The sequence below is a fragment of the Homalodisca vitripennis genome, chromosome 3 (assembly GCF_021130785.1).
Source record: "Homalodisca vitripennis isolate AUS2020 chromosome 3, UT_GWSS_2.1, whole genome shotgun sequence".
NCBI classification, from domain to species: Eukaryota; Metazoa; Arthropoda; class Insecta; order Hemiptera; family Cicadellidae; genus Homalodisca; species Homalodisca vitripennis.
The window spans coordinates 105,909,572-105,929,355 of NC_060209.1; the positions used below are offsets into that span (position 1 = coordinate 105,909,572).

At 33.3% G+C, this 19,784-nt stretch overlaps 1 protein-coding gene across 14 annotated transcripts in view; it reads left to right on the top strand.

Annotated features, from left to right (window-relative positions):
* The window catches only part of LOC124357269 (CUGBP Elav-like family member 1), a 1,015,984-nt gene that overhangs the window by 806,150 nt on the left and 190,050 nt on the right, over positions 1-19,784 (top strand). For 13 of the 14 annotated variants that reach the window (XM_046808844.1, XM_046808846.1, XM_046808854.1 and 10 more), the window contains one exon: positions 3,394-3,442. In XM_046808844.1, the coding sequence (XP_046664800.1) occupies positions 3,394-3,442 (49 nt within the window). Of the gene's footprint in view, positions 1-3,393; positions 3,443-17,744; positions 18,057-19,784 lie in introns of those variants that run through there. The other variant, XM_046808856.1, reaches the window with a different exon arrangement.

A 19,784-nucleotide genomic window follows, 5' to 3' on the forward strand; every position in this document is an offset into this window, starting at 1 on the left:
TCCGTTCATCAATCCTCCGTGGGGATGAAATAATACATGCAAAATGTATGTGGCAGGTCAGATTTTTTGAACTCTCATCTTGAACAAAAAACATTTAACAATCGATTTCAATACTGTTTTGCTTAGAAAAATCACGAAAGTTCAATCTTACAGTTTAAAAAATACAGTTTCCTAGTCATCCCGTGGCACATTTCTTTATTTGGGTCATAATATTTTAAGTCTATCTTCCCAAAAAACTATTTTGGGCCTTGTTGATTCTATATTTGTTAATGTTAATTATTCATGAATTTGTAGCAGTAATTTAGGAGTATTGGCTAAATGACGACTTATGTTTGACCAATTACTGTTTTATGCACATTTTCATTTTTTATACCTATTACAATACAAGATATTGAGTAATGCTTGTATTAATAAATGTGGCATTTCTAATGTAGGTACCTTCCTTATCTCTATCCAGAAATGTAGACTATGTTTAAACTAAAATATGTTTTTGTAATTAGCTATTTATTGTTTGATATTTTTAAAGAAAATATTACAATGTATATTTAACTTATTAGGTTGTAATCAACATTAAATATATTACGCAGAACATAACTATGACCTAAATAATGGTTAATAACATTATAATATATGTATGTCGTTGAACTTTTAATGGTATTCATTTAAACAATGCCAGCTAAATCTATAACTAAAAATTATTTAAAAATTGCTGTTTTGTACCAACCATCTTCAAAATTACTTATTTTTGCACTGTGCTTTGCTAGAAGCATTTTTGAAGAAATTGCGTAACATGCAATAAATATTATTTATAACAATTAAAACATATTTAAATTAACTTTGTTTATCATTTTTATGAATTAAATTTATTCTATTGCAATGAGCATTATATTCGTTGTTATTTTATTACTTTAAATGATAATATTTTAAAAGCTCTCATTAGCACGGTAAAATTAATTTATTTACTGAAGTGATTAAATTACTGGAAGGTGATTACGAGATTACTTTCGGCCTAGTCACTCACCGAGAGTTCTCCAACCTTACGTTATTAATTACTAAATCTACTGAATGACTTTCCCTTCTTTAAACACTTACGTTAATTTATTTGCTCAGGCGAAGGGTTTTACGGGTTCTTCAACATTTACTCGTCTGTTTGAGTGTTTACCTTTATAGTTCAATGAATACTGTAGTAGAATTATTGTTAATTGCCAATCAGCGTGTGCTAGGAATAGGAAAACTAATTGTAGATTACGTATTGTATTTTATTCCTTGCGCTGGTGTTAATAATATAATAATATTCCAACCACATTTTACTATGTTTTGTTTCCATAAATATTAATGTTAAAAATAATAGGGCAACCGATTTATAGGAGGCTTTACCCTGTGGTAATATTACAGTAATAGTAATCATACAAAACTAGGAGTACGCCATACCATGTGTCACATAATTTCGCATGTCTGTAGCACATTTACTATGTTTTGTTTTCATAAATATTAATGTTAAAAATAATAGGGCAACCGATTTATAGGAGGCTTTACCCTGTGGTAATATTACAGTAATAGTAATCATACAAACTAGGAGTACGCCATACCATGTGTCACATAATTTCGCATGTCTGTAGCACATTTACTATGTTTTGTTTTCATAAATATTAATGTTAAAAATAATAGGGCAACCGATTTATAGGAGGCTTTACTCTGTGGTAATATTACAGTAATAGTAATCATACAAACTAGGAGTACGCCATACCATGTGTCACATAATTTCGCATGTCTATAGCACATTTACTATGTTTTGTTTTCATAAATATTAATGTTAAAAATAATAGGGCAACCGATTTATGGAGGCTTTACCCTGTGGTAATATTACAATAATAGTAATCATACAAACTATGAGTACGCCATACCATGTGTCACATAATTTCGCATGTCTGTAGCACATTTACTATGTTTTGTTTTCATAAATATTAATGTTAAAAATAACAGGGCAACCGATTTATAGGAGGCTTTACCCTGTGGTAATATTACAGTAATAGTAATCATACAAACTAGGAGTACGCCATACCATGTGTCACATAATTTCGCATGTCTGTAGCACATTTACTATGTTTTGTTTTCATAAATATTAATGTTAAAAATAATAGGGCAACCGATTTATGGAGGCTTTACCCTGTGGTAATATTACAATAATAGTAATCATACAAACTAGGAGTACGCCATACCATGTGTCACATAATTTCGCATGTCTATAGCACATTTACTATGTTTTGTTTTCATAAATATTAATGTTAAAAATAACAGGGCAACCGATTTATAGGAGGCTTTACCCTGTGGTAATATTACAATAATAGTAATCATACAAACTAGGAGTACGCCATACCATGTGTCACATAATTTCGCATGTCTATAGCACATTTACTATGTGAGAACGTCACGTGAGTTTATTCATAAATTTATTTATTCTAAAATGATCTAATTTTAATAAAATAATGGTTACTCATTAGACTAATATTAATGTTTTCTCTTAAGATCAGCTAAATCCTATGAACTAACATGCACCATCATCGATCTCAATGTTGCTTATATAGAAATGAAGCTTAATTCAAAATCAAGTCCATAGGTGAGTTCGTTTTCGACATACAGTGCGGACAGACTAACAGATAGACATAAATGACATTTTTCCAACTCCTAGAGTGATAAGCTTCGCTAACGCTCAACCAACAATGTCGTTAATCTAAAGATTCTTCATTTCTTCACTATCATCATCGCATTTTTGCTTGCTTCATCTATTGCACATTTTATAATTCGTAATTTACGTAACCTATTTCCACATAGTTGCCTAGTTTCCTTATCAAGACAGCGTCTGTGTTGACAGTCGGATAGACTCAACGATCACAGCAAGTTCGCTCTTTGAACATCAATACTGACCCGAGTTTCTAACTTTGATGTTAACTTGTTTCGTTTTTGTTGTATAAATCTTTTTAAATCACGATCCCTTCAGTTTTGAACCAAGCATCCCTTTCCTACTTATCCAGTTTGTACCATGATACTTCAGTCTCCTTTTGAAAAGCGACAATAGTAGAAATATTGAGGGTCGTAAGTGGATACGGGGACAAACAAAAATCTAAATGTCCAGCAAATCTGCTATACAATATTCTCTTACCGTGGAAACAAATTAAAACAGTATTAAAATGTGTAAACATTACACGTAATTCTTACTGTTTTAAAATATTTTATCTTAACTTCGATCAGTTGGTTAAAAATAATCTTAGAATTAAAACTGATAAACCAATCTGATTGTATAACCATTCTGAGTCACGTGTTTGGTCGAAATAATTATTTATCCAAAGTCGTTTTATTTTCGAAGTCTGTTTAATTTCTTTTGTTCTGTTTCAGATGCACCACCCGATCCAGATGAAGCCTGCTGACAGCGAAAACAGAAATGGTAAGCGATCCTTATATGTGAACTATTCCTAGCAATGTATGAAAGTGAAATCACTGTAAACTCACCCAGAGATGGTTTTGATTTACCACTTCCCCTTTTCGCTAGACGTAAATTATGTGCCATAATGAACATTTCAGCAGGTTCTGCTTGCATGCTACCGCCATGCACGCAAGTGTCGGGCTGTTAGACTGCTGTTTAATTGTTCACCATGAACACGTGATGGATTAATACACTTTCAGCCAGTTTGAGTTATTGATAAAATTAATAAGTTTGTCCGTGACGAGAATCAATGTCGTCTTTATATTTTATCACCATAATTACATTGTAATAACAGCACAACAGTAATCAACAACAAGTTTATGAGATGAGAAGTTGCATCGCTGATTGATCCTGCACGATAACAAAGTGGTGTTAGTGGGCTCGACAGTTACATCTGAGATATAAAAAACCCTGTTCATGGATGGTTAATCTACTACACTTTCACTTCATTCAAACCATTCAACAAACAAACTCCATATACTACTGACTGTCAACGACACGCAGGTCCTTTTTATATAGTTCTTTTATAAGCCATGGCGAGAGTAAGGAGTGATTACGTACATAAACCAATCTTTTCTGCACTATTCGTGTGGGTAGTAGTTTTAAAACATGTTTCATGGAAGAAGTTTCATGGAATTACATGTTTTAAAATTATTTACAACTTTAAACTTTACATTTTACTATTAATTACAATTTAGTGTCATTTTTATTGGATGTATTTAATGTATACATAGCGGGCATATTCTTATCTTCAAACATTTTTCTTTGGGACTAGTTATAAGATATTTAAATGCTACTTAACGTGGAATAATAAAAAATTGCTTTGTTTTCCCTCTTTTAAAGGTAACTTACAGAATTGTGCCTCAAAATGTGCCCAAAATTTGAAAAAGTCAAATCGGACACCGAATTTTGGTGAAATTTAGTTTTATCGCTCTTTAAGATAACTTTCCTGAATACAGAAACAGTATAAAATATTTTTTTATTACTCCTCATGGAATTACAAGAATTTAAAGTAATCGACGCCAAACAAAAATGGCTGGAGATGAAAATTTAAAATTTATATAGCGTTCAGGAAGTGACATGTATTTTATTCCTTTATTACATAGAAGTTATATTTTTCACTGAATATGATATAATAAAATTACATGGTTTTTTTTATAAAACTAATCATTAAAAAAATTAAACCTCTTAAGACATGTATTAGACAATTTCTCTACTGAATTAAAATATTACTATTATGCTGTTCAAACAATTAATAGAACTAGCTAAGCATGAGTGAATTAAAAAGTGAACAGTAGTTAATAAAAATATTCAGAATTAAATATTTTAAAATTACCTTTTCACTTTAGATTTTACAGTTTTTTCTCTTAGAATATAAAACAGGTTCAGCGTATATCCCACGTATACACTGATATATACATTTTTGGTTTCCACATCTCGTAAATCATTAGTAAACTGGAAAGGACCTAATTAGAATACGTAACCATAATAATCCACAAGTTATTACGAACTGGCAGTAAACCACGTTATAAGTCCACCACAGAGGTCCAGCCCAGTGTAGTGCGTCTGGTGCTCTGATTGGATTGTAATACTGACATCGGAGCTGAACCGCAGACTTACTCAGCGATCTGTATACTCGTAGTCTCCTGACCTTTACAATTACATTGCGGTGCGTGGTGGTAATATGCAAATATTATTACACTCAAATATAAATAATAAATTATTATCCTCCTCATTGTTGTCATTAATCTCTTATCATTAGAGGTTCGTCTCACGACTTTAAAGCAGTCCTATTGTTTGTTATCTGTCACATTTAGCTTTTATTCATTGCCATGTAATCTAAATAATGCCATAAGAGAGCGATGCTATCAATGTATGTAATATAAAATATTATTTGCAATACACTAATTTAAAAAAATGTAATAATTATGGCAGTGAGAATAAATTGAACAGCAGCAATTCAATAATACAAATTGTAGAAAACGTAAACGAAGTTTAATATTATTAATTGATTTGCCTCAGCTGATATTTTGATGTTTGAAACACTTTCAGCCAGTCAGGTATGAGGAACCAGCGCTCCTTTCAGTGTTGTACTAAAACTGCACTCATAATTGAAGAAGAAGAAATTAATCTGACAACATCGTACGTCCAGGCCCTGGTAGATACCGATATGTAACAACTAAACTTTTATATCTGTTCTACGTTTTTAAATTAATACAGGGGCCACAAAGAGGTACAATATGAAGAGAAAAATTATTTATATTTGATTGTTTTGAGAACTGATTATGCAAGAAAGAATATTGCGATTTAATAATGTGTTATATATAAATACTAACAATAAACATTTAATAAGTTGGAATTAAAAAAATTATCCCTCTGAAAAACAGTACCCTAATTCGATTTTGTCGGTTGAAATAGTCGAATATCGTTAAAAAAGGAAGATTTATTTCAAATTTGATAAGAAATTAATTGTATATTAGGGCAATCACTTTTATTTAACTCCATGGGAGCGCGCTTGTGTAAAAATAATTGTTGAGGAGCAACTTGAATCATTTTCTAAAAGTTGTCAGTTAGGGACATTTCACCCGCTCTGATTTGTGTGCTTACATGAAGACGATCTCTAAAGCTTTAATTGTAATTAATTCCCTAATTAACTTTACTAAACTGAAAATGTGATTCTCCACCTCCACCAGATCGTCGTCACAGCATCACATGTTGATGCCCTAAAACATAGGATATGGATAGGAATGTGTAATTCCTCATCAATAATAAGATGCCCCGTCATACGTTTCGCATAGACGAAAAGTTTTGCAATACAACTGTTGCTTCTTCTTGTAGCTTATAATCATTTGAGTTTCTTGCTACAAAGATAATACGTGTTGAACAGAGAGTATTATTAGATATATTATAACAGCAGACGTTGTCGGTTATGTTATGCAGAAGAACATTGTATCATAAAGGTAAAGTCGATGCCAATTACAGTCTAACGTAGGAATGTGGAATGTATGTTTAATTTGATTTGCTCACAACTGAAGCTCTCTGTTTTGTACTCTAGTGAACTGGAAAATTTGCGTTCTTTTATAAAATGCAATATTGCTGTTTAATTCAGTTTCCGATTTGAAGTACCTACAGGTGCATTCTCCACATGCGATGAAGAGTAAGTACGTGGAATGCCTGAGGAACATTAAATGTTGACTACTATTCGCTTTTATAATATTTATGTAGACTCTTTGATGGAATCGTTAAGCCATTGCAAAATAATCAACATTGTTTTAATCAGTAATCAACAGAGTAATCCGTTATTTGAAACTAAATAATGATAACTATTTTATATTTATTAATTATTTATAAGATTAAACGTTGTTTACGTTTCTGCAATTTGTATTATTGAATTGCTGCTGTTCACGTAATATATTCTTATTGTCATAAGTATTAAAATTTTTACAATTAATATATTATAAACCATATTTTATATTACAGACATTGATAGCATCGATCTGTATTGACATTATTTAGAGGGCATAAATAATGATAATTATTTATCACTATTTGATAAATAGTATAAAAGTTATAGATTTCATTGTACAACAACAATTAGAGGTTATGAGAATTTATCTCAGAAAACTTATTAATTATTTTTCCAGTTTCGCCATGTAATATATCTAGAATTTTGCAACTAGAATCATAAGTATAATACCCATATGTGTATTTATGACATGGAGACTGATAGTTTCAGCTGTGCTTTAAGATGTCATAGGACAGTCAAATAAGTACCATTAAGTATATTGCCAGAAGTTGCGTTTGAACTGTGAATAGACAATTTGTATATAAGCGGAGGTACGGTATTCTACTCAATGTTGCTCAGTGCCTTATCTTTTAGAATCTAGTTTGAACTTTACTTGACCAATAATGCAACAGTCTTGGCGAATTAGGTAGTTAGTCTATTTTGTAGCTGGTTTGATCAGATTACATGGATTTTTAAGTATCTGTTGTAAAAAAGTAATTTACGGTTGAACCTTCTTCATCAATCCAGATACATGTTTGTTTTACCTCTTTTCAATTTCCTATAGTGAAAATTGCAATATCTTTAAATGTTATAAAGTGTTTAAAGTGTTAAAGTTTATAAAGTGAATCTCTAACAAAATACTGAACATGTTTTATTGTATTTATATAGTCATCAAAAATTAATGTTAACAGGCACATTATACAAACAAACACAAAACTCTTATTTTGAAAGGGGTAGAGACCAAAAATCTTTAAGGAATTAAATTTAAAATTGCAATAATTGGTGCTGGCAAGAATTAGGCATTTTTTTCAATAAAATATTATATTGGAGGCTCAATTCATTCTAGAGATGTCCTGCGGACAGATAAGACAGTTATACATATTCAGAATAGGAATGTATACATCGCCTAATAGTGCCTCAATGACGCTTATCTAAATTTCATAGTTGGGCAGGCATCATATAACTCATGCTTCCTATGTAGAAATGAAGATTCATGCAAAATTTTAAGATTGCAGTTGATCTTCATCGAGATATCTTGCCAAATGATACATTAACATTGTTATTCATTGACTTAGGTTTAATAGTACGTGTAGTTTAAAAAATACATTCAGTTTGTTAGTTATTTATTCGCTATCATGGTTACCCATAAGACGGATGTAAAAATATAGGCTAACGCTAAGCTAAATGCCATGGAGTGACATGCATCATCATCAAACTCAATGTTGCCTATTAGAAATGAACTTCATACAAAATTTTAAGTGTGTGGGTAATTTCATTTTCGAGATATCGTCCGGACGGACGGACAGAAATTAAAATTTTCAAGCTCCTCTAGTGGTAGGCTTATTCCCTCTAACGCTCAGGAAATAAAATTGGAACTCAATAGTCATAGTTTTATGAAATCGCGATACGTTGGATAAAAATATGAATCCAATTATGATGTTCTTTCAAATCATATTATGTCACAATATAGAGGGTTTCAGAGTAAAACCCAAATCCTTCTCCTTTAAATGTGGGACAAAATTAAAACTGTTATACAACAAATATACTGTAATATAAGTCACAAAAACATTGTTTTATATCATAATATTAAAATTATAATGTACATTATGTTTACAAAATAATAATGTTTAGATAAATCGTTTGAACACAAGGCTTAGTTTGGCAGTATCTTAATTTAAAGGTGGGAAATATTGAAAGAAAGGGCTTCGAGCCCTTTACTATTATGGGATGATTCAGATTCGCCAATCCAGCTATTAAACGTAAAGATGAACATTTAATCTACACTTATCTAGCTAGAAGCCTAATAGATAGATAAGTATTTTATCATATATATATATATATATATATATATATATATATATATATATATATATATATATATATATATGGATTCAAACTTAGTTACATTTTCATTTCAGATCAATTTGTTCCTCTCCGTTACGAAATCCACACTCATATAAGCAATCATATATGATGAAAGTTATTTTTTTCCTACATTTTTTAAGAAGTTTATTTTAGACAGACAAACACGTTTTTCTGTGTGTATGTTTTTTTATTTCTATAATAAAAAGTTAATGTCATTGGTATTGGAGGAAATTGTAGGAGGCGAGAAAGGGATTTTATAGGAGCGCCTTCAAACCGTTAACCGCAAGTTACAATGTATTTTGTCAGTTAAATTGCCTACAAATACTTACAGGCGTTTACGTAGATAAAATCAATTAAAAATATTAGTTTCTATTACGGAATAATTTATACAAGACTATGTAGAAAACTTAATAATTTATTTCCCGATTATATGTTTTTAATGAAATATATTTTATTTTTCAAATATAAAATCGGATCAATATTAAATATTGATATTAATATATTATATTTTTAACTACTCTTGTAAAGATACTAGTCAGTATAAAAAAATACCGAACCCTAGAATAAATATAATCTGTCAAACTAACTTTGGAGTAGGTAATTACAAAACCTATCTTGTTTAGTTTTGAGTTCGTCGCGACTTCCTTAACCCAATAATTTCCTTACCTTTAAACTAATGGAGTATGTCTAAACATTGGGCTTTTATTATTTATTCAAACCACTGTTAATCGAGCAGATTTTTAACCAATTTATATCATAACTTATAGATAAAAGAATTCGCTATGTTGATCTAGACTCTGAATGTAAAATGATGGTAGGTGTTAACTTATTTAAAAACATGCTGCCTATCAATCTACACAGCCTGAGAGGGCTTAAATAATTGTATGTAGGTTATGCATGTGAAGGTGTAAATGTTATATTTGTTGCAGCACTGGCCCGTGGCACAACTCTGCATGCTGCTGTGCGTGCGTGAGTGAACTGAACACACAAATCGAATATTAAATCGCCCAGAGCAACAACTCGGCCCTAATCTCTCTGTAAATGGAAATTGCCGTGAAACATTTAAATCCGTTCACGTTTTGAATAATCATCGACCGGTTAAAAATAGATCATCGGGAAATCCGAAGAGAGGCTGTAACACAATTGTTTTTGTATTTCTGAGAGCTATGAGATTGTAAATTTCTGGAAAGAGTGATTATTGAAACACAATAAAAACGTTTGACCAATAGGAAGCTAAAGAAGTTATCAGATATATTAGTGAAGTTTACACCTCTATCGCATTGTGAGAGCAATAGCACAGGACATCTAAGTGGATTGCGGTGCGACCTTGGTGAGCAACAAACTTTATCATGACGCCGACGTGTACGGAATGTTTCGAAAACTGTGTACATTATGGAACACTACTTATACGTGTTATCAACAACTTATTATCCTAGCCTGGATGCGCTTATTAAATTTCTTCAGTCTGTGAAAAACGGGATTTTTCCGAACATTTGGCATCGTTCAGTGAACCAAACAATTAGTAACACTACGTTTCAAGATCTGCAATCTGATCTCTACCTTAAACGTCTATGCTGTCCTGACATGCGTGTCACAACGCTCTGGTGTGGTATGTTTACAGTAACCTAAATTGTTTTTATGTGTTAATTTAATTTATTTACCCGAGAAAGAGATCAGATTGCAGATCTCGAAACGTAGTGTGACTGATTTTTTGTATCACTGAACGATGACAAATGCCCGGAATATCCTGTTTCCTTCATAATTCTTCCATGGCCAAAAACAAACTTTCAAACAAAGTACTTCAAAGGTCTTAGATGGGTATTTTTCCGAATGCGAACAGAAGAATTCCATGCTCGAACAGAGATTCGAACTCGGACCTCTGCTACATGTTATGTCATCAAAAACTTGCTTATGTTACTATTATATGATGCAAATTCCTGATGTCACAATAAACTTAAACCAAAATCCCTATTGATTGTCGGGTCAAAGGGCAGTCCATCCGTCTGTGATAACTCTTGATGATAAGGTCCTAGAGACTTGATACATGGTACATAAGTTCATTTTGCTCCAATGAAAATCCCTATTGATTGTCGGATCAAAGGGCAGTCCATCCGTCTGTGATAACTCTTGATGATAAGGTCCTAGAGACTTGATACATGGTACATAAGTTCATTTTGCTCCAATGAAAATCCCTATTGATTGTCGGGTCAAAGGGCAGTCCATCCGCCTGTCTGTCCGTCTGTGATAACTCTTGATGATAAGGTCCTAGAGACTTGATACATGGTACATAAGTTCATTTTGCTCCAATGAAAATCCCTATTGATTGTCGGGTCAAAGGGCAGTCCATCCGTCTGTCTGTCCGTCTGTGATAACTCTTGATGATAAGGTCCTAGAGACTTGATACATGGTACATAAGTTCATTTTGATCTAATGAAAATCCCTATTGGTTGTCGGGTCAAAGGGCAGTCCATCCGTCTGTCTGTCCGTCTGTGATAACTCTTGATGATAAGGTCCTAGAGACTTGATACATGGTACATAAGTTCATTTTGATCTAATGAAAATCCCTATTGGTTGTCGGGTCAAAGGGCAGTCCATCCGTCTGTCTGTCCGTCTGTGATAACTCTTGATGATAAGGTCCTAGAGACTTGATACATGGTACATAAGTTCATTTTGATCTAATGAAAATCCCTATTGGTTGTCGGGTCAAAGGGCAGTCCATCCGTTAGTCTGTCCGTCTGTGATAACTCTTGATGATAAGGTCCTAGAGACTTGATACATGGTACATAAGTTCATTTTGATCTAATGAAAATCCCTATTGGTTGTCGGGTCAAAGGGCAGTCCATCCGTCTGTCTGTCCGTCTGTGATAACTCTTGATGATAAGGTCCTAGAGACTTGATACATGGTACATAAGTTCATTTTGCTCTAATGAAAATCCCTATTGGTTGTCGGGTCAAAGGGCAGTCCATCCGTCTGTCTGTCCGTCTGTGATAACTCTTGATGATAAGGTCCTAGAGACTTGATACATGGTACATAAGTTCATTTTGATCTAATGAAAATCCCTATTGGTTGTCGGGTCAAAGGGCAGTCCATCCGTCTGTCTGTCCGTCTGTGCGATAACTTTTTCATTGCGTTCTCTCGTGTATTTCGATTCTCCTTTGTATTGGTTAGTTTTGTATACGAATAGATCTATACGTAAACTAAACAAAACATAGTAGACATGGCCTACAAGCCTACAACTTCAGTAGTTCTCTCGTATGCAATAAACACATTATTGTACTATGTCACTCTTGGTAAAGTTTACAGTACAATAATAAAGAAGTCTAAAAATAAAATTATGTCAATAGCTTCAGCTAGATATAATAACTGCCTGGATATTACCATAGCCATGGATATTACAAGAATTTTGTTTAGTATTTATCTATAAACTTGAATATTAGACATGAATAATAAAATATGCCTAACGGTTTCATCGTACAGTAACGATATAAGTATAATATGCTGAATTTATCTCATCAAGTAACGCCTAAAGATTTTCTTTCAGGTACTAAAAGTATAAGAGTGCTCCAAAATTGATGCAAACTAACAAAACTGGTTTTCAGTTGAATTTACACGTTGCTGTTAAACACATTGTATTATGGGATTTTAAAGTCAAGGTTGTCTGAGGGAATGGCCTCTGAACCCTACTATGTTTAGGAATTGTTCTAAACCGGTACGTCAGACCCCCAGAGATAGTTTCCTAAAAACAGCACTGAATAGCAGTTCTATAAACAACAAACTACACAATTTCTAGTAGAACTCGAGATTTTCTTGGAATTTCCTTTAAGACTTTCTTGGAATATGCATACAATTTTGTAGTTTTCGTACCTTTTTGAACCTCCTGTTTATTTATAACTACTGCAACTTCTGTAATGTTATAACTAAACGTTTTTGTGTCGTTTGTAATTATTTATGCATTTCATTATTCAGAAACTTTAAAATTTCTTTCAATTTGATTTTTTTAATTTTTTTTTTATTCATTAGGCCTACTCTTTTCTTTATTATAGGAAAATCATAGTTGGGTTCAATAAGTCCTCTGTCGCTCTCAGATGATATTCAATTTAAAATTACATGTAAATTCGTTGCTTTTAAATTAAGAGGATAGCTTAAATCTCAAATAACGTTTTGTTAACTATTATAAAATTATAGGCGAGCAAATATATCAAAACTGTTATAATTGTTTAAATTTAACTTTTGTATCAGATGTAATTTTATTGACTAACAACTATTTTTCAATAAATTCTTAAATTTGTAACAGGTACTGCTTCACGTTTGTTCTACCCAATATTTATCTTTAAACACCAACGATGCATAATCTAAAATCATATGCAATTATTAATTAATAAAAAATCTATTTTGTGGGAGTACAAAATCAACTTCTTCCGAGTTACTAGATTTCACAGGTGTTTGATATCCCGCTACCTTCCAACCTGTCTTCCCTCCCTCCATCTTTCTGTCAACTAAGCCGCAAAATGTCGCTTAGAGAGCGATCTTTCTGACAATATTATTATGCTGATCAAACTACTAACTGCATAGGTAGCTCTGTAAGAAAAGCAGCTTCGTGGAATAAGTGGCAAGTAAGATAAGATACCTCGCCTCGCCTCAGTATGCCTGGTATGCAGGTAATGTCTGACAGTAGTTTGGCCGGACGCCACAGTGCGCGCCACCTCCGCTCCAATGGCCCGTGGTACAGCAAAAGCCAGACTTGCGTCATTTGTTTTGTTTGCTTCAAAGGTGGAAATTCGATGGCCACTTCAAAGTCAATGACACCAATTAGTCTTCAAGGAGAGAGTGGCTACCGGTCGTTCAAGACGGCGGAATGATATGTTTTGTCACGAGTCACTTTAAACTTCCTAGTTAACAATTTAGCTTGGTTAAGAAATTGATTCATTGCAGTTTGTTTGTGTATTAGGGCGACTGTGTAATGTGATCCTTTAAACTTGTAACTTAAATCTATTTAGCTCTAATCTATTTAGATCTCACACTTGGAATTTGCTGAGTTTTATAGTGACACAGGAAAGTGAAGCTTTGGCAATGTAAGAAGATTTTGTTCTTTACTTCTTTATCACAGGTTTGTTCTAGGGTAATGGGCGCGCGTCCCTTTTCGTTCAATTTAACTATCTCGATGCTTGACCGGCTAAAACGGTCGTATAAATGTTGTACATGAAAAACATACTTACTCGTACTTTAGCTCTTTTTATTAGCTTTCTTTTGATGTACAATATAAATAAAGTGTTCTGTCATTTGTAATATTTGTTGATATTTCGGTAGATACCTCTGTAGGGGGTGCCTTCGTTGTGTGTAAACTGGGTTATTTATAATTATTGGTGTGCTAGCCTATATGTTGCGTTCTATGTGGGTAAGAGGATTGAGATTGGTTGAATGTGATTTGTTATGCATTTGAATTTGGTCATAGAAATATGCCTCATGACGGAATTTGCCACAGATTTTTGGATTGTGTTCGATTATGGCCCCTAGACCCAAAACCACCATAATCCGAAAATGTGTACATAAACATATGTAGGTATGTATGGGCTCATGCAAAATACAGCGAGCTTGTAATCACAATAACTACGGTACCGTAATGTTAAAACAACTAACAATTTTTTAGACTAAGTGGACTAAGCTGGACAAAGTGGTGCCTCCCCCTCCCGCACCTCCATAGACCTAACCTTATCTTTCTATATATAGCCTACTTCCTCATCGGGAAACATTTGTTCTCATTATGTGTAAATACGAAAATAACGAGTGACCAACAAGTTCCGAAAAGGAACTAAGAAGTGAACAATGAATTGATAGGGATTGGGAGGGAGAGGGAAGTATTCAAGTCACAACATGAAACAATGCCGCACACACACTGCGGTCTGCAAATATACTTGATTGGCGCCGGCACGTGGTGCGGTGGTGGTTCGGTAAATAATTTACGTGTTTTAGTTTTGAAGGCTATCTTATTGGAATTACAAATAAGGTCTCGGATTTTCTCATGACTTTAGTTGTACGACACAGTTTTATATGTCATTTAATATAAGTCGAATGGTAATATTCGTCGTATAAAAGTGTAACGTGGTAAAATCGGCCTCATTTTTATTAATTTTATTGAATTTTTCTCATTTTTCATCACCCGAAGTCACGCCCCTTAACAAGTAGTGCCCTTCCCCCCACAGCATTGCGGGGGTGTACTTTACGCCACTATATTAGGCCAATATCTCAGTTATTACGCATTGTAGAGCAAAAGAAAATGGAATATTTTTATAATGCTCATGTCATTTACATTAATGTTTGTTCTTCACTGATATCTTGTAAGATTGGGGGTATAACTGTAAACATTATAACTGCGATGTTTGTTAATAGATTTAGAGTAGACTTGGTACAGAGACAGTTCGTTTAGACATAGCGAGTGAGTTCGTTAACTAGTCTTAATAAAAACTCTTAAACATAGGGAACGTTCGCATTCGTTCAAAACTTTTAAATCCACTATTTCTCTATAAACTAAAATTTACAAACGATTTAAAAATATAACGTAATTTTAAATGACTTCATATCATGCACTGTTTTATTAGAATTCAAGATGGGGGCCGTTCACAATTCGGAAAAATGATATTATATCAATTCTTTGTTTGAAGGTTATTTTTGACGATGGAAGGATTGTGAAGGAAACAGGATTTTTCCGGACATTTGCCATCGTTCAGTGAAATAATACATCAGTAACACTACGTTTCGAGATCTGAAATCTGATCTCTTCTTCAGGTAATAACTAACCTAATACATAATTACAAACTTGGTTCAAATAAACAAATCACACCATAGCGTTGTGGCACGCCTAAGTCAGGAATCACAACCACTATGTTGTTTGTCAACTTCACTAACTCTAAAAAGATACACTTAATAACAACTGCACTTAAAACTATACACAATACTAATCATTAAAACTGAACTACAGAATACAGGTCTCACACAATACGTCTGCATTCGTCTACCAACAACCTACGACTGATTATATCAGTTATTATGCATCGTGGATGTTTTAGAATTCTCAAATCATTTACAATAAGGTGTGTTCTTACACAGATTTGGATAGGTCGAAAGCTTTTCGGATAGTAACAGTAATTTTAATGTATTGAGTATTATACAGTAACAATATGGAAATAACTTAAACACTCTAATTGCCGTAATGTATATTATATTCAAAAATAACTTAGTACTATGCCAATAGTACATTTCTGTAATAAGTTTGTTAGCTTGACTGTAATAATAATGAGTTTCAAGATGGCGAGTATTCACATTTGTGCAACATTTTTGTCTTGGATGTTGAACAACATAAATCAAAATTTAAACTTATCAAGCAATTTAATTCATCATATATTCTTACTCATTTTTCTATAACTAAAAGGTTTCAAAGATGGCTATTGGGCAAAAGTTTTAGAAGTATACAATCATATTGGTATAAGTGATCATGTATACAACATACTTCCAGACTGACAGCAAAAAGTGTTACGAGTATGAGAACATACCAACCTTGAAAGTTATCATGCCATCAGTGCTGTGCAAATTAAACATCTCCACTAATAATGATCAGTATGACATTTCAAGATGACAGCTACATCTTGATTAAGCCGGAAGAGATATTTGAACGGGGCTCTGCTGGGAGTCACATAAGTTACATACGATTCAGATGCGTCTCTTTATCCTTCTAAAAAAAAACAATTTAATCATCCAACTATCCAAAACAATATTTGTGTAATATCGCAATTAATAGGCCCATCCATTACCAACGTCTCGGCTTGAGCAATAATTAATTAGTCATTTAGTCTGGAAGGCGAGAACCAAATTACACATAATCACTATAAGAACGCAATCTAGTATTTCGTAAAATCCATAGACGGATTTCAATAAGGAAACGAACATCAGCCATGCTAATTTTGCTAATGGTGGTCGAAATAGGCGAGTATTGTTAAGGTTAAAATACAAAATGATAAAAAGTTTGACAGATGATGCATAATTTTAGCTAGGCTAGATCAACCTTCAAATACGTACATAATAGCAATATTAGTGCCAATGGCGGCGGTACGAGACAGAAAGTCGTTATTTTTGTCTATTTTTATTGTTGCCTGACGGTTGCGTTTATGTGTTTACGTATTAGTAAATACAACCTATGAAATATATATATATATATATATATATATATATATATATATATATGTATGTATGTATATATATGTAAGCCAGCTGCAGTGAAATGACGTTGAATATTTCCCCATAAGAACAATGTTAACCGCATGCAGTTTTGCGCTCTTACCTTTGATGTCTAATTTTAAAGATATAATTAATACGCATCCAAACGCTTTTTAGTTTTACTTTGTAAATTGTATAATCTTTTAATGTTTAAACATTAAAATAACATGTCTTTGAAATTTTTTCTGAAAAACCCGTAAGCGAGACATTACCTGAATGCCAAGGACATCAACAAATCAATACAGCATATCAGAATCGGAATTTAGACGGAAGGTAATACAGATTCAACAACTCCCGCACCGCGCCACCAATCAGTTCACATGTTATGTGAATTTTTAGTGCTATTTATATAAGTTAAAAATAAAAAGTAAATGATCATATGGTTGCGTTTTCTCAAGAGCTAAAATTCTCATGAGACTTAGCATCTTGATTTTCAGTTTTGATTGGAGAGATTAGTGACAGTGTCATCATCAAGAGGCAAATAAAGTAGGACAAGCCAGTAAGGTTTCCGGGGACTCCACACCATATTCCAGCACGGCGCGGCGACTGCTTATCTCCAGCCTCCAGCCGGTGATAAGACAACTGTCTAGGCGGCGGGGAGTCTCGCTGCGCATGCGCGCGCCACGCGTCACCGGCAGACAGCGCTCAGTCACCGTCCAGACCGTTGTGAGCATTGTCAAGTCTGTGATTGTGCGTCTTTTCGTCTCTCGAAGTACGTGTCTGTGAAGTGTTCATCACGGGAGTCCCAGAAAAAAGTTATGTCAAGATGAAGAGCAGTCCACGCGCCGCCCCGTACCATGTGCCCAGCAATAACCTGTCATCTTACTACAACGGCGGTTATAACAACTGGCTCGACACCACCTACTCACTACCCTCTGCTTATAGCCTGGGCATTCCCGCCACGACGGTCTCCACCCCTGACCCACCGGGCCAAGGTAGGACTGTCAATTCATATATCATAATCACATGATAGTTTAGGGACGTTATTCTTCTTTAACTAAGTTAAAGATTGATCATGGCAATGAATCACACAGGAATAAGATAGTGGTTTCCTGCTGAAACATGTTATCTCTTGGTTTTTAGGTTATGTAGCGGTTTTGTTGCTATTTTATACACAGTTATTATTACTCCAATTAAATTTTACGTGATGATAGCGTTATTTTATCAATATTTCAGGTTTGCTAGAGTCGGGCGTTCTCGCACAAAATAATACCATGTTTTGAGGTTGAGTGATTTGAACCTCAGTTCTCTGTGATAAGCTGAGAAATATGTTAACACGAAAACCCATAGAGTTCCATAGACATTATCTGTGGGGAATTTGTTCCATTACTTTCATATACTGCAAAGATAATATCATTCAGTAATAAGAACTAACAGGTCAATTGGAGTGTGTTGTTCCTTTCATTTTAATCTCACTGGCAACAAATGTGGATATAATAAGCCCTTTTAGTTACTTATGTGGTTAATAACATAGTGATGCATAGTTGAACAAAATTTAATTGTTATATGTGCTGCACTTATAAAGCGTATAATGCCAAAATTTTTCACCACTCATGAGTTCAAGCACTTTTGAAATTTTGAAGAGACACTTTTATTTAATACTAGCAGTTACACGCAGCTTCGCACACAATTTTTAAAATTAAAGAAGGAAGTCTTCATAGTCAAAGCATTTATGATCTAATACGATTAAGCCTTACGATGTTTTTCAAACAGAAGTAGTTACAGGTTATATATTTTTAATTCAGTTAAGAGATTCCAATTGCTAATATAATGTTTATTGGTTCAAGATTTGCATGTGTAAGATCTTGTGTTGCTAGTTCGAATAGCCTAAATGGCATATCTCACCCATCTGTTGTTTGCCTGCCCTGAAGCCCTGATCAAGAAAGTATATGTTAAGGTCTCGTAAACCTACTTCAGCCAAAAAATTTTAACTACCAGCCGTTTAAATTCACTCTGAGTGTAAAGTATTCCTAGTTATATAGTTAAGTCTGCCTTGTTTCCCCCAAGATGAAGGAGATATATATCAACAGAAAACAACTTCGATCAAAAAGTGATTACTATGGGCCCATATAATTTACTTCTGGTCTAAGATATTTTCAGTGTCATAAGTTGAGTTTGCCTTGATCATGAAATATATTTACAGTTATCCTGTACACAATTTCCAAGGCAGGCTTTGTGCATGTATGAGCAATTCTGATTTGAATGAATTATATTTCCGATGTTAACGTTGAATTTGCCTTGTTGCCACGATTAAGTATATGTTGTAATTTACTCCGGTCTTTATAGTTTTTATTCCATACTTGATTTTGCCTTGTTACCTGATTAAGAAAAATATATATATATATATATACATACACAACTCTGAGAAGCCTACTTCTGTTAAGGACAACTTATGGAGTTTTATAACAGTCGTTAAATTTATATTATAAATATATATTAAGGAGCTTCATCAAAATCAAATTTGTAGAAATTGTATTTATATGTATTTATCTCATTTCTAACTACCTCATATGTGCATTATATCCAAAATGTTTAGTTTTTCATCCTTATTCTTGGAAAAAATACAAATGAATTATATGTATTCTCTTTGTTTAAAGGACTTGACAATCAATGGTTATGAACATCGTCCTATTTGGATTTGGGAGTATTTGAGTAGATTTTTA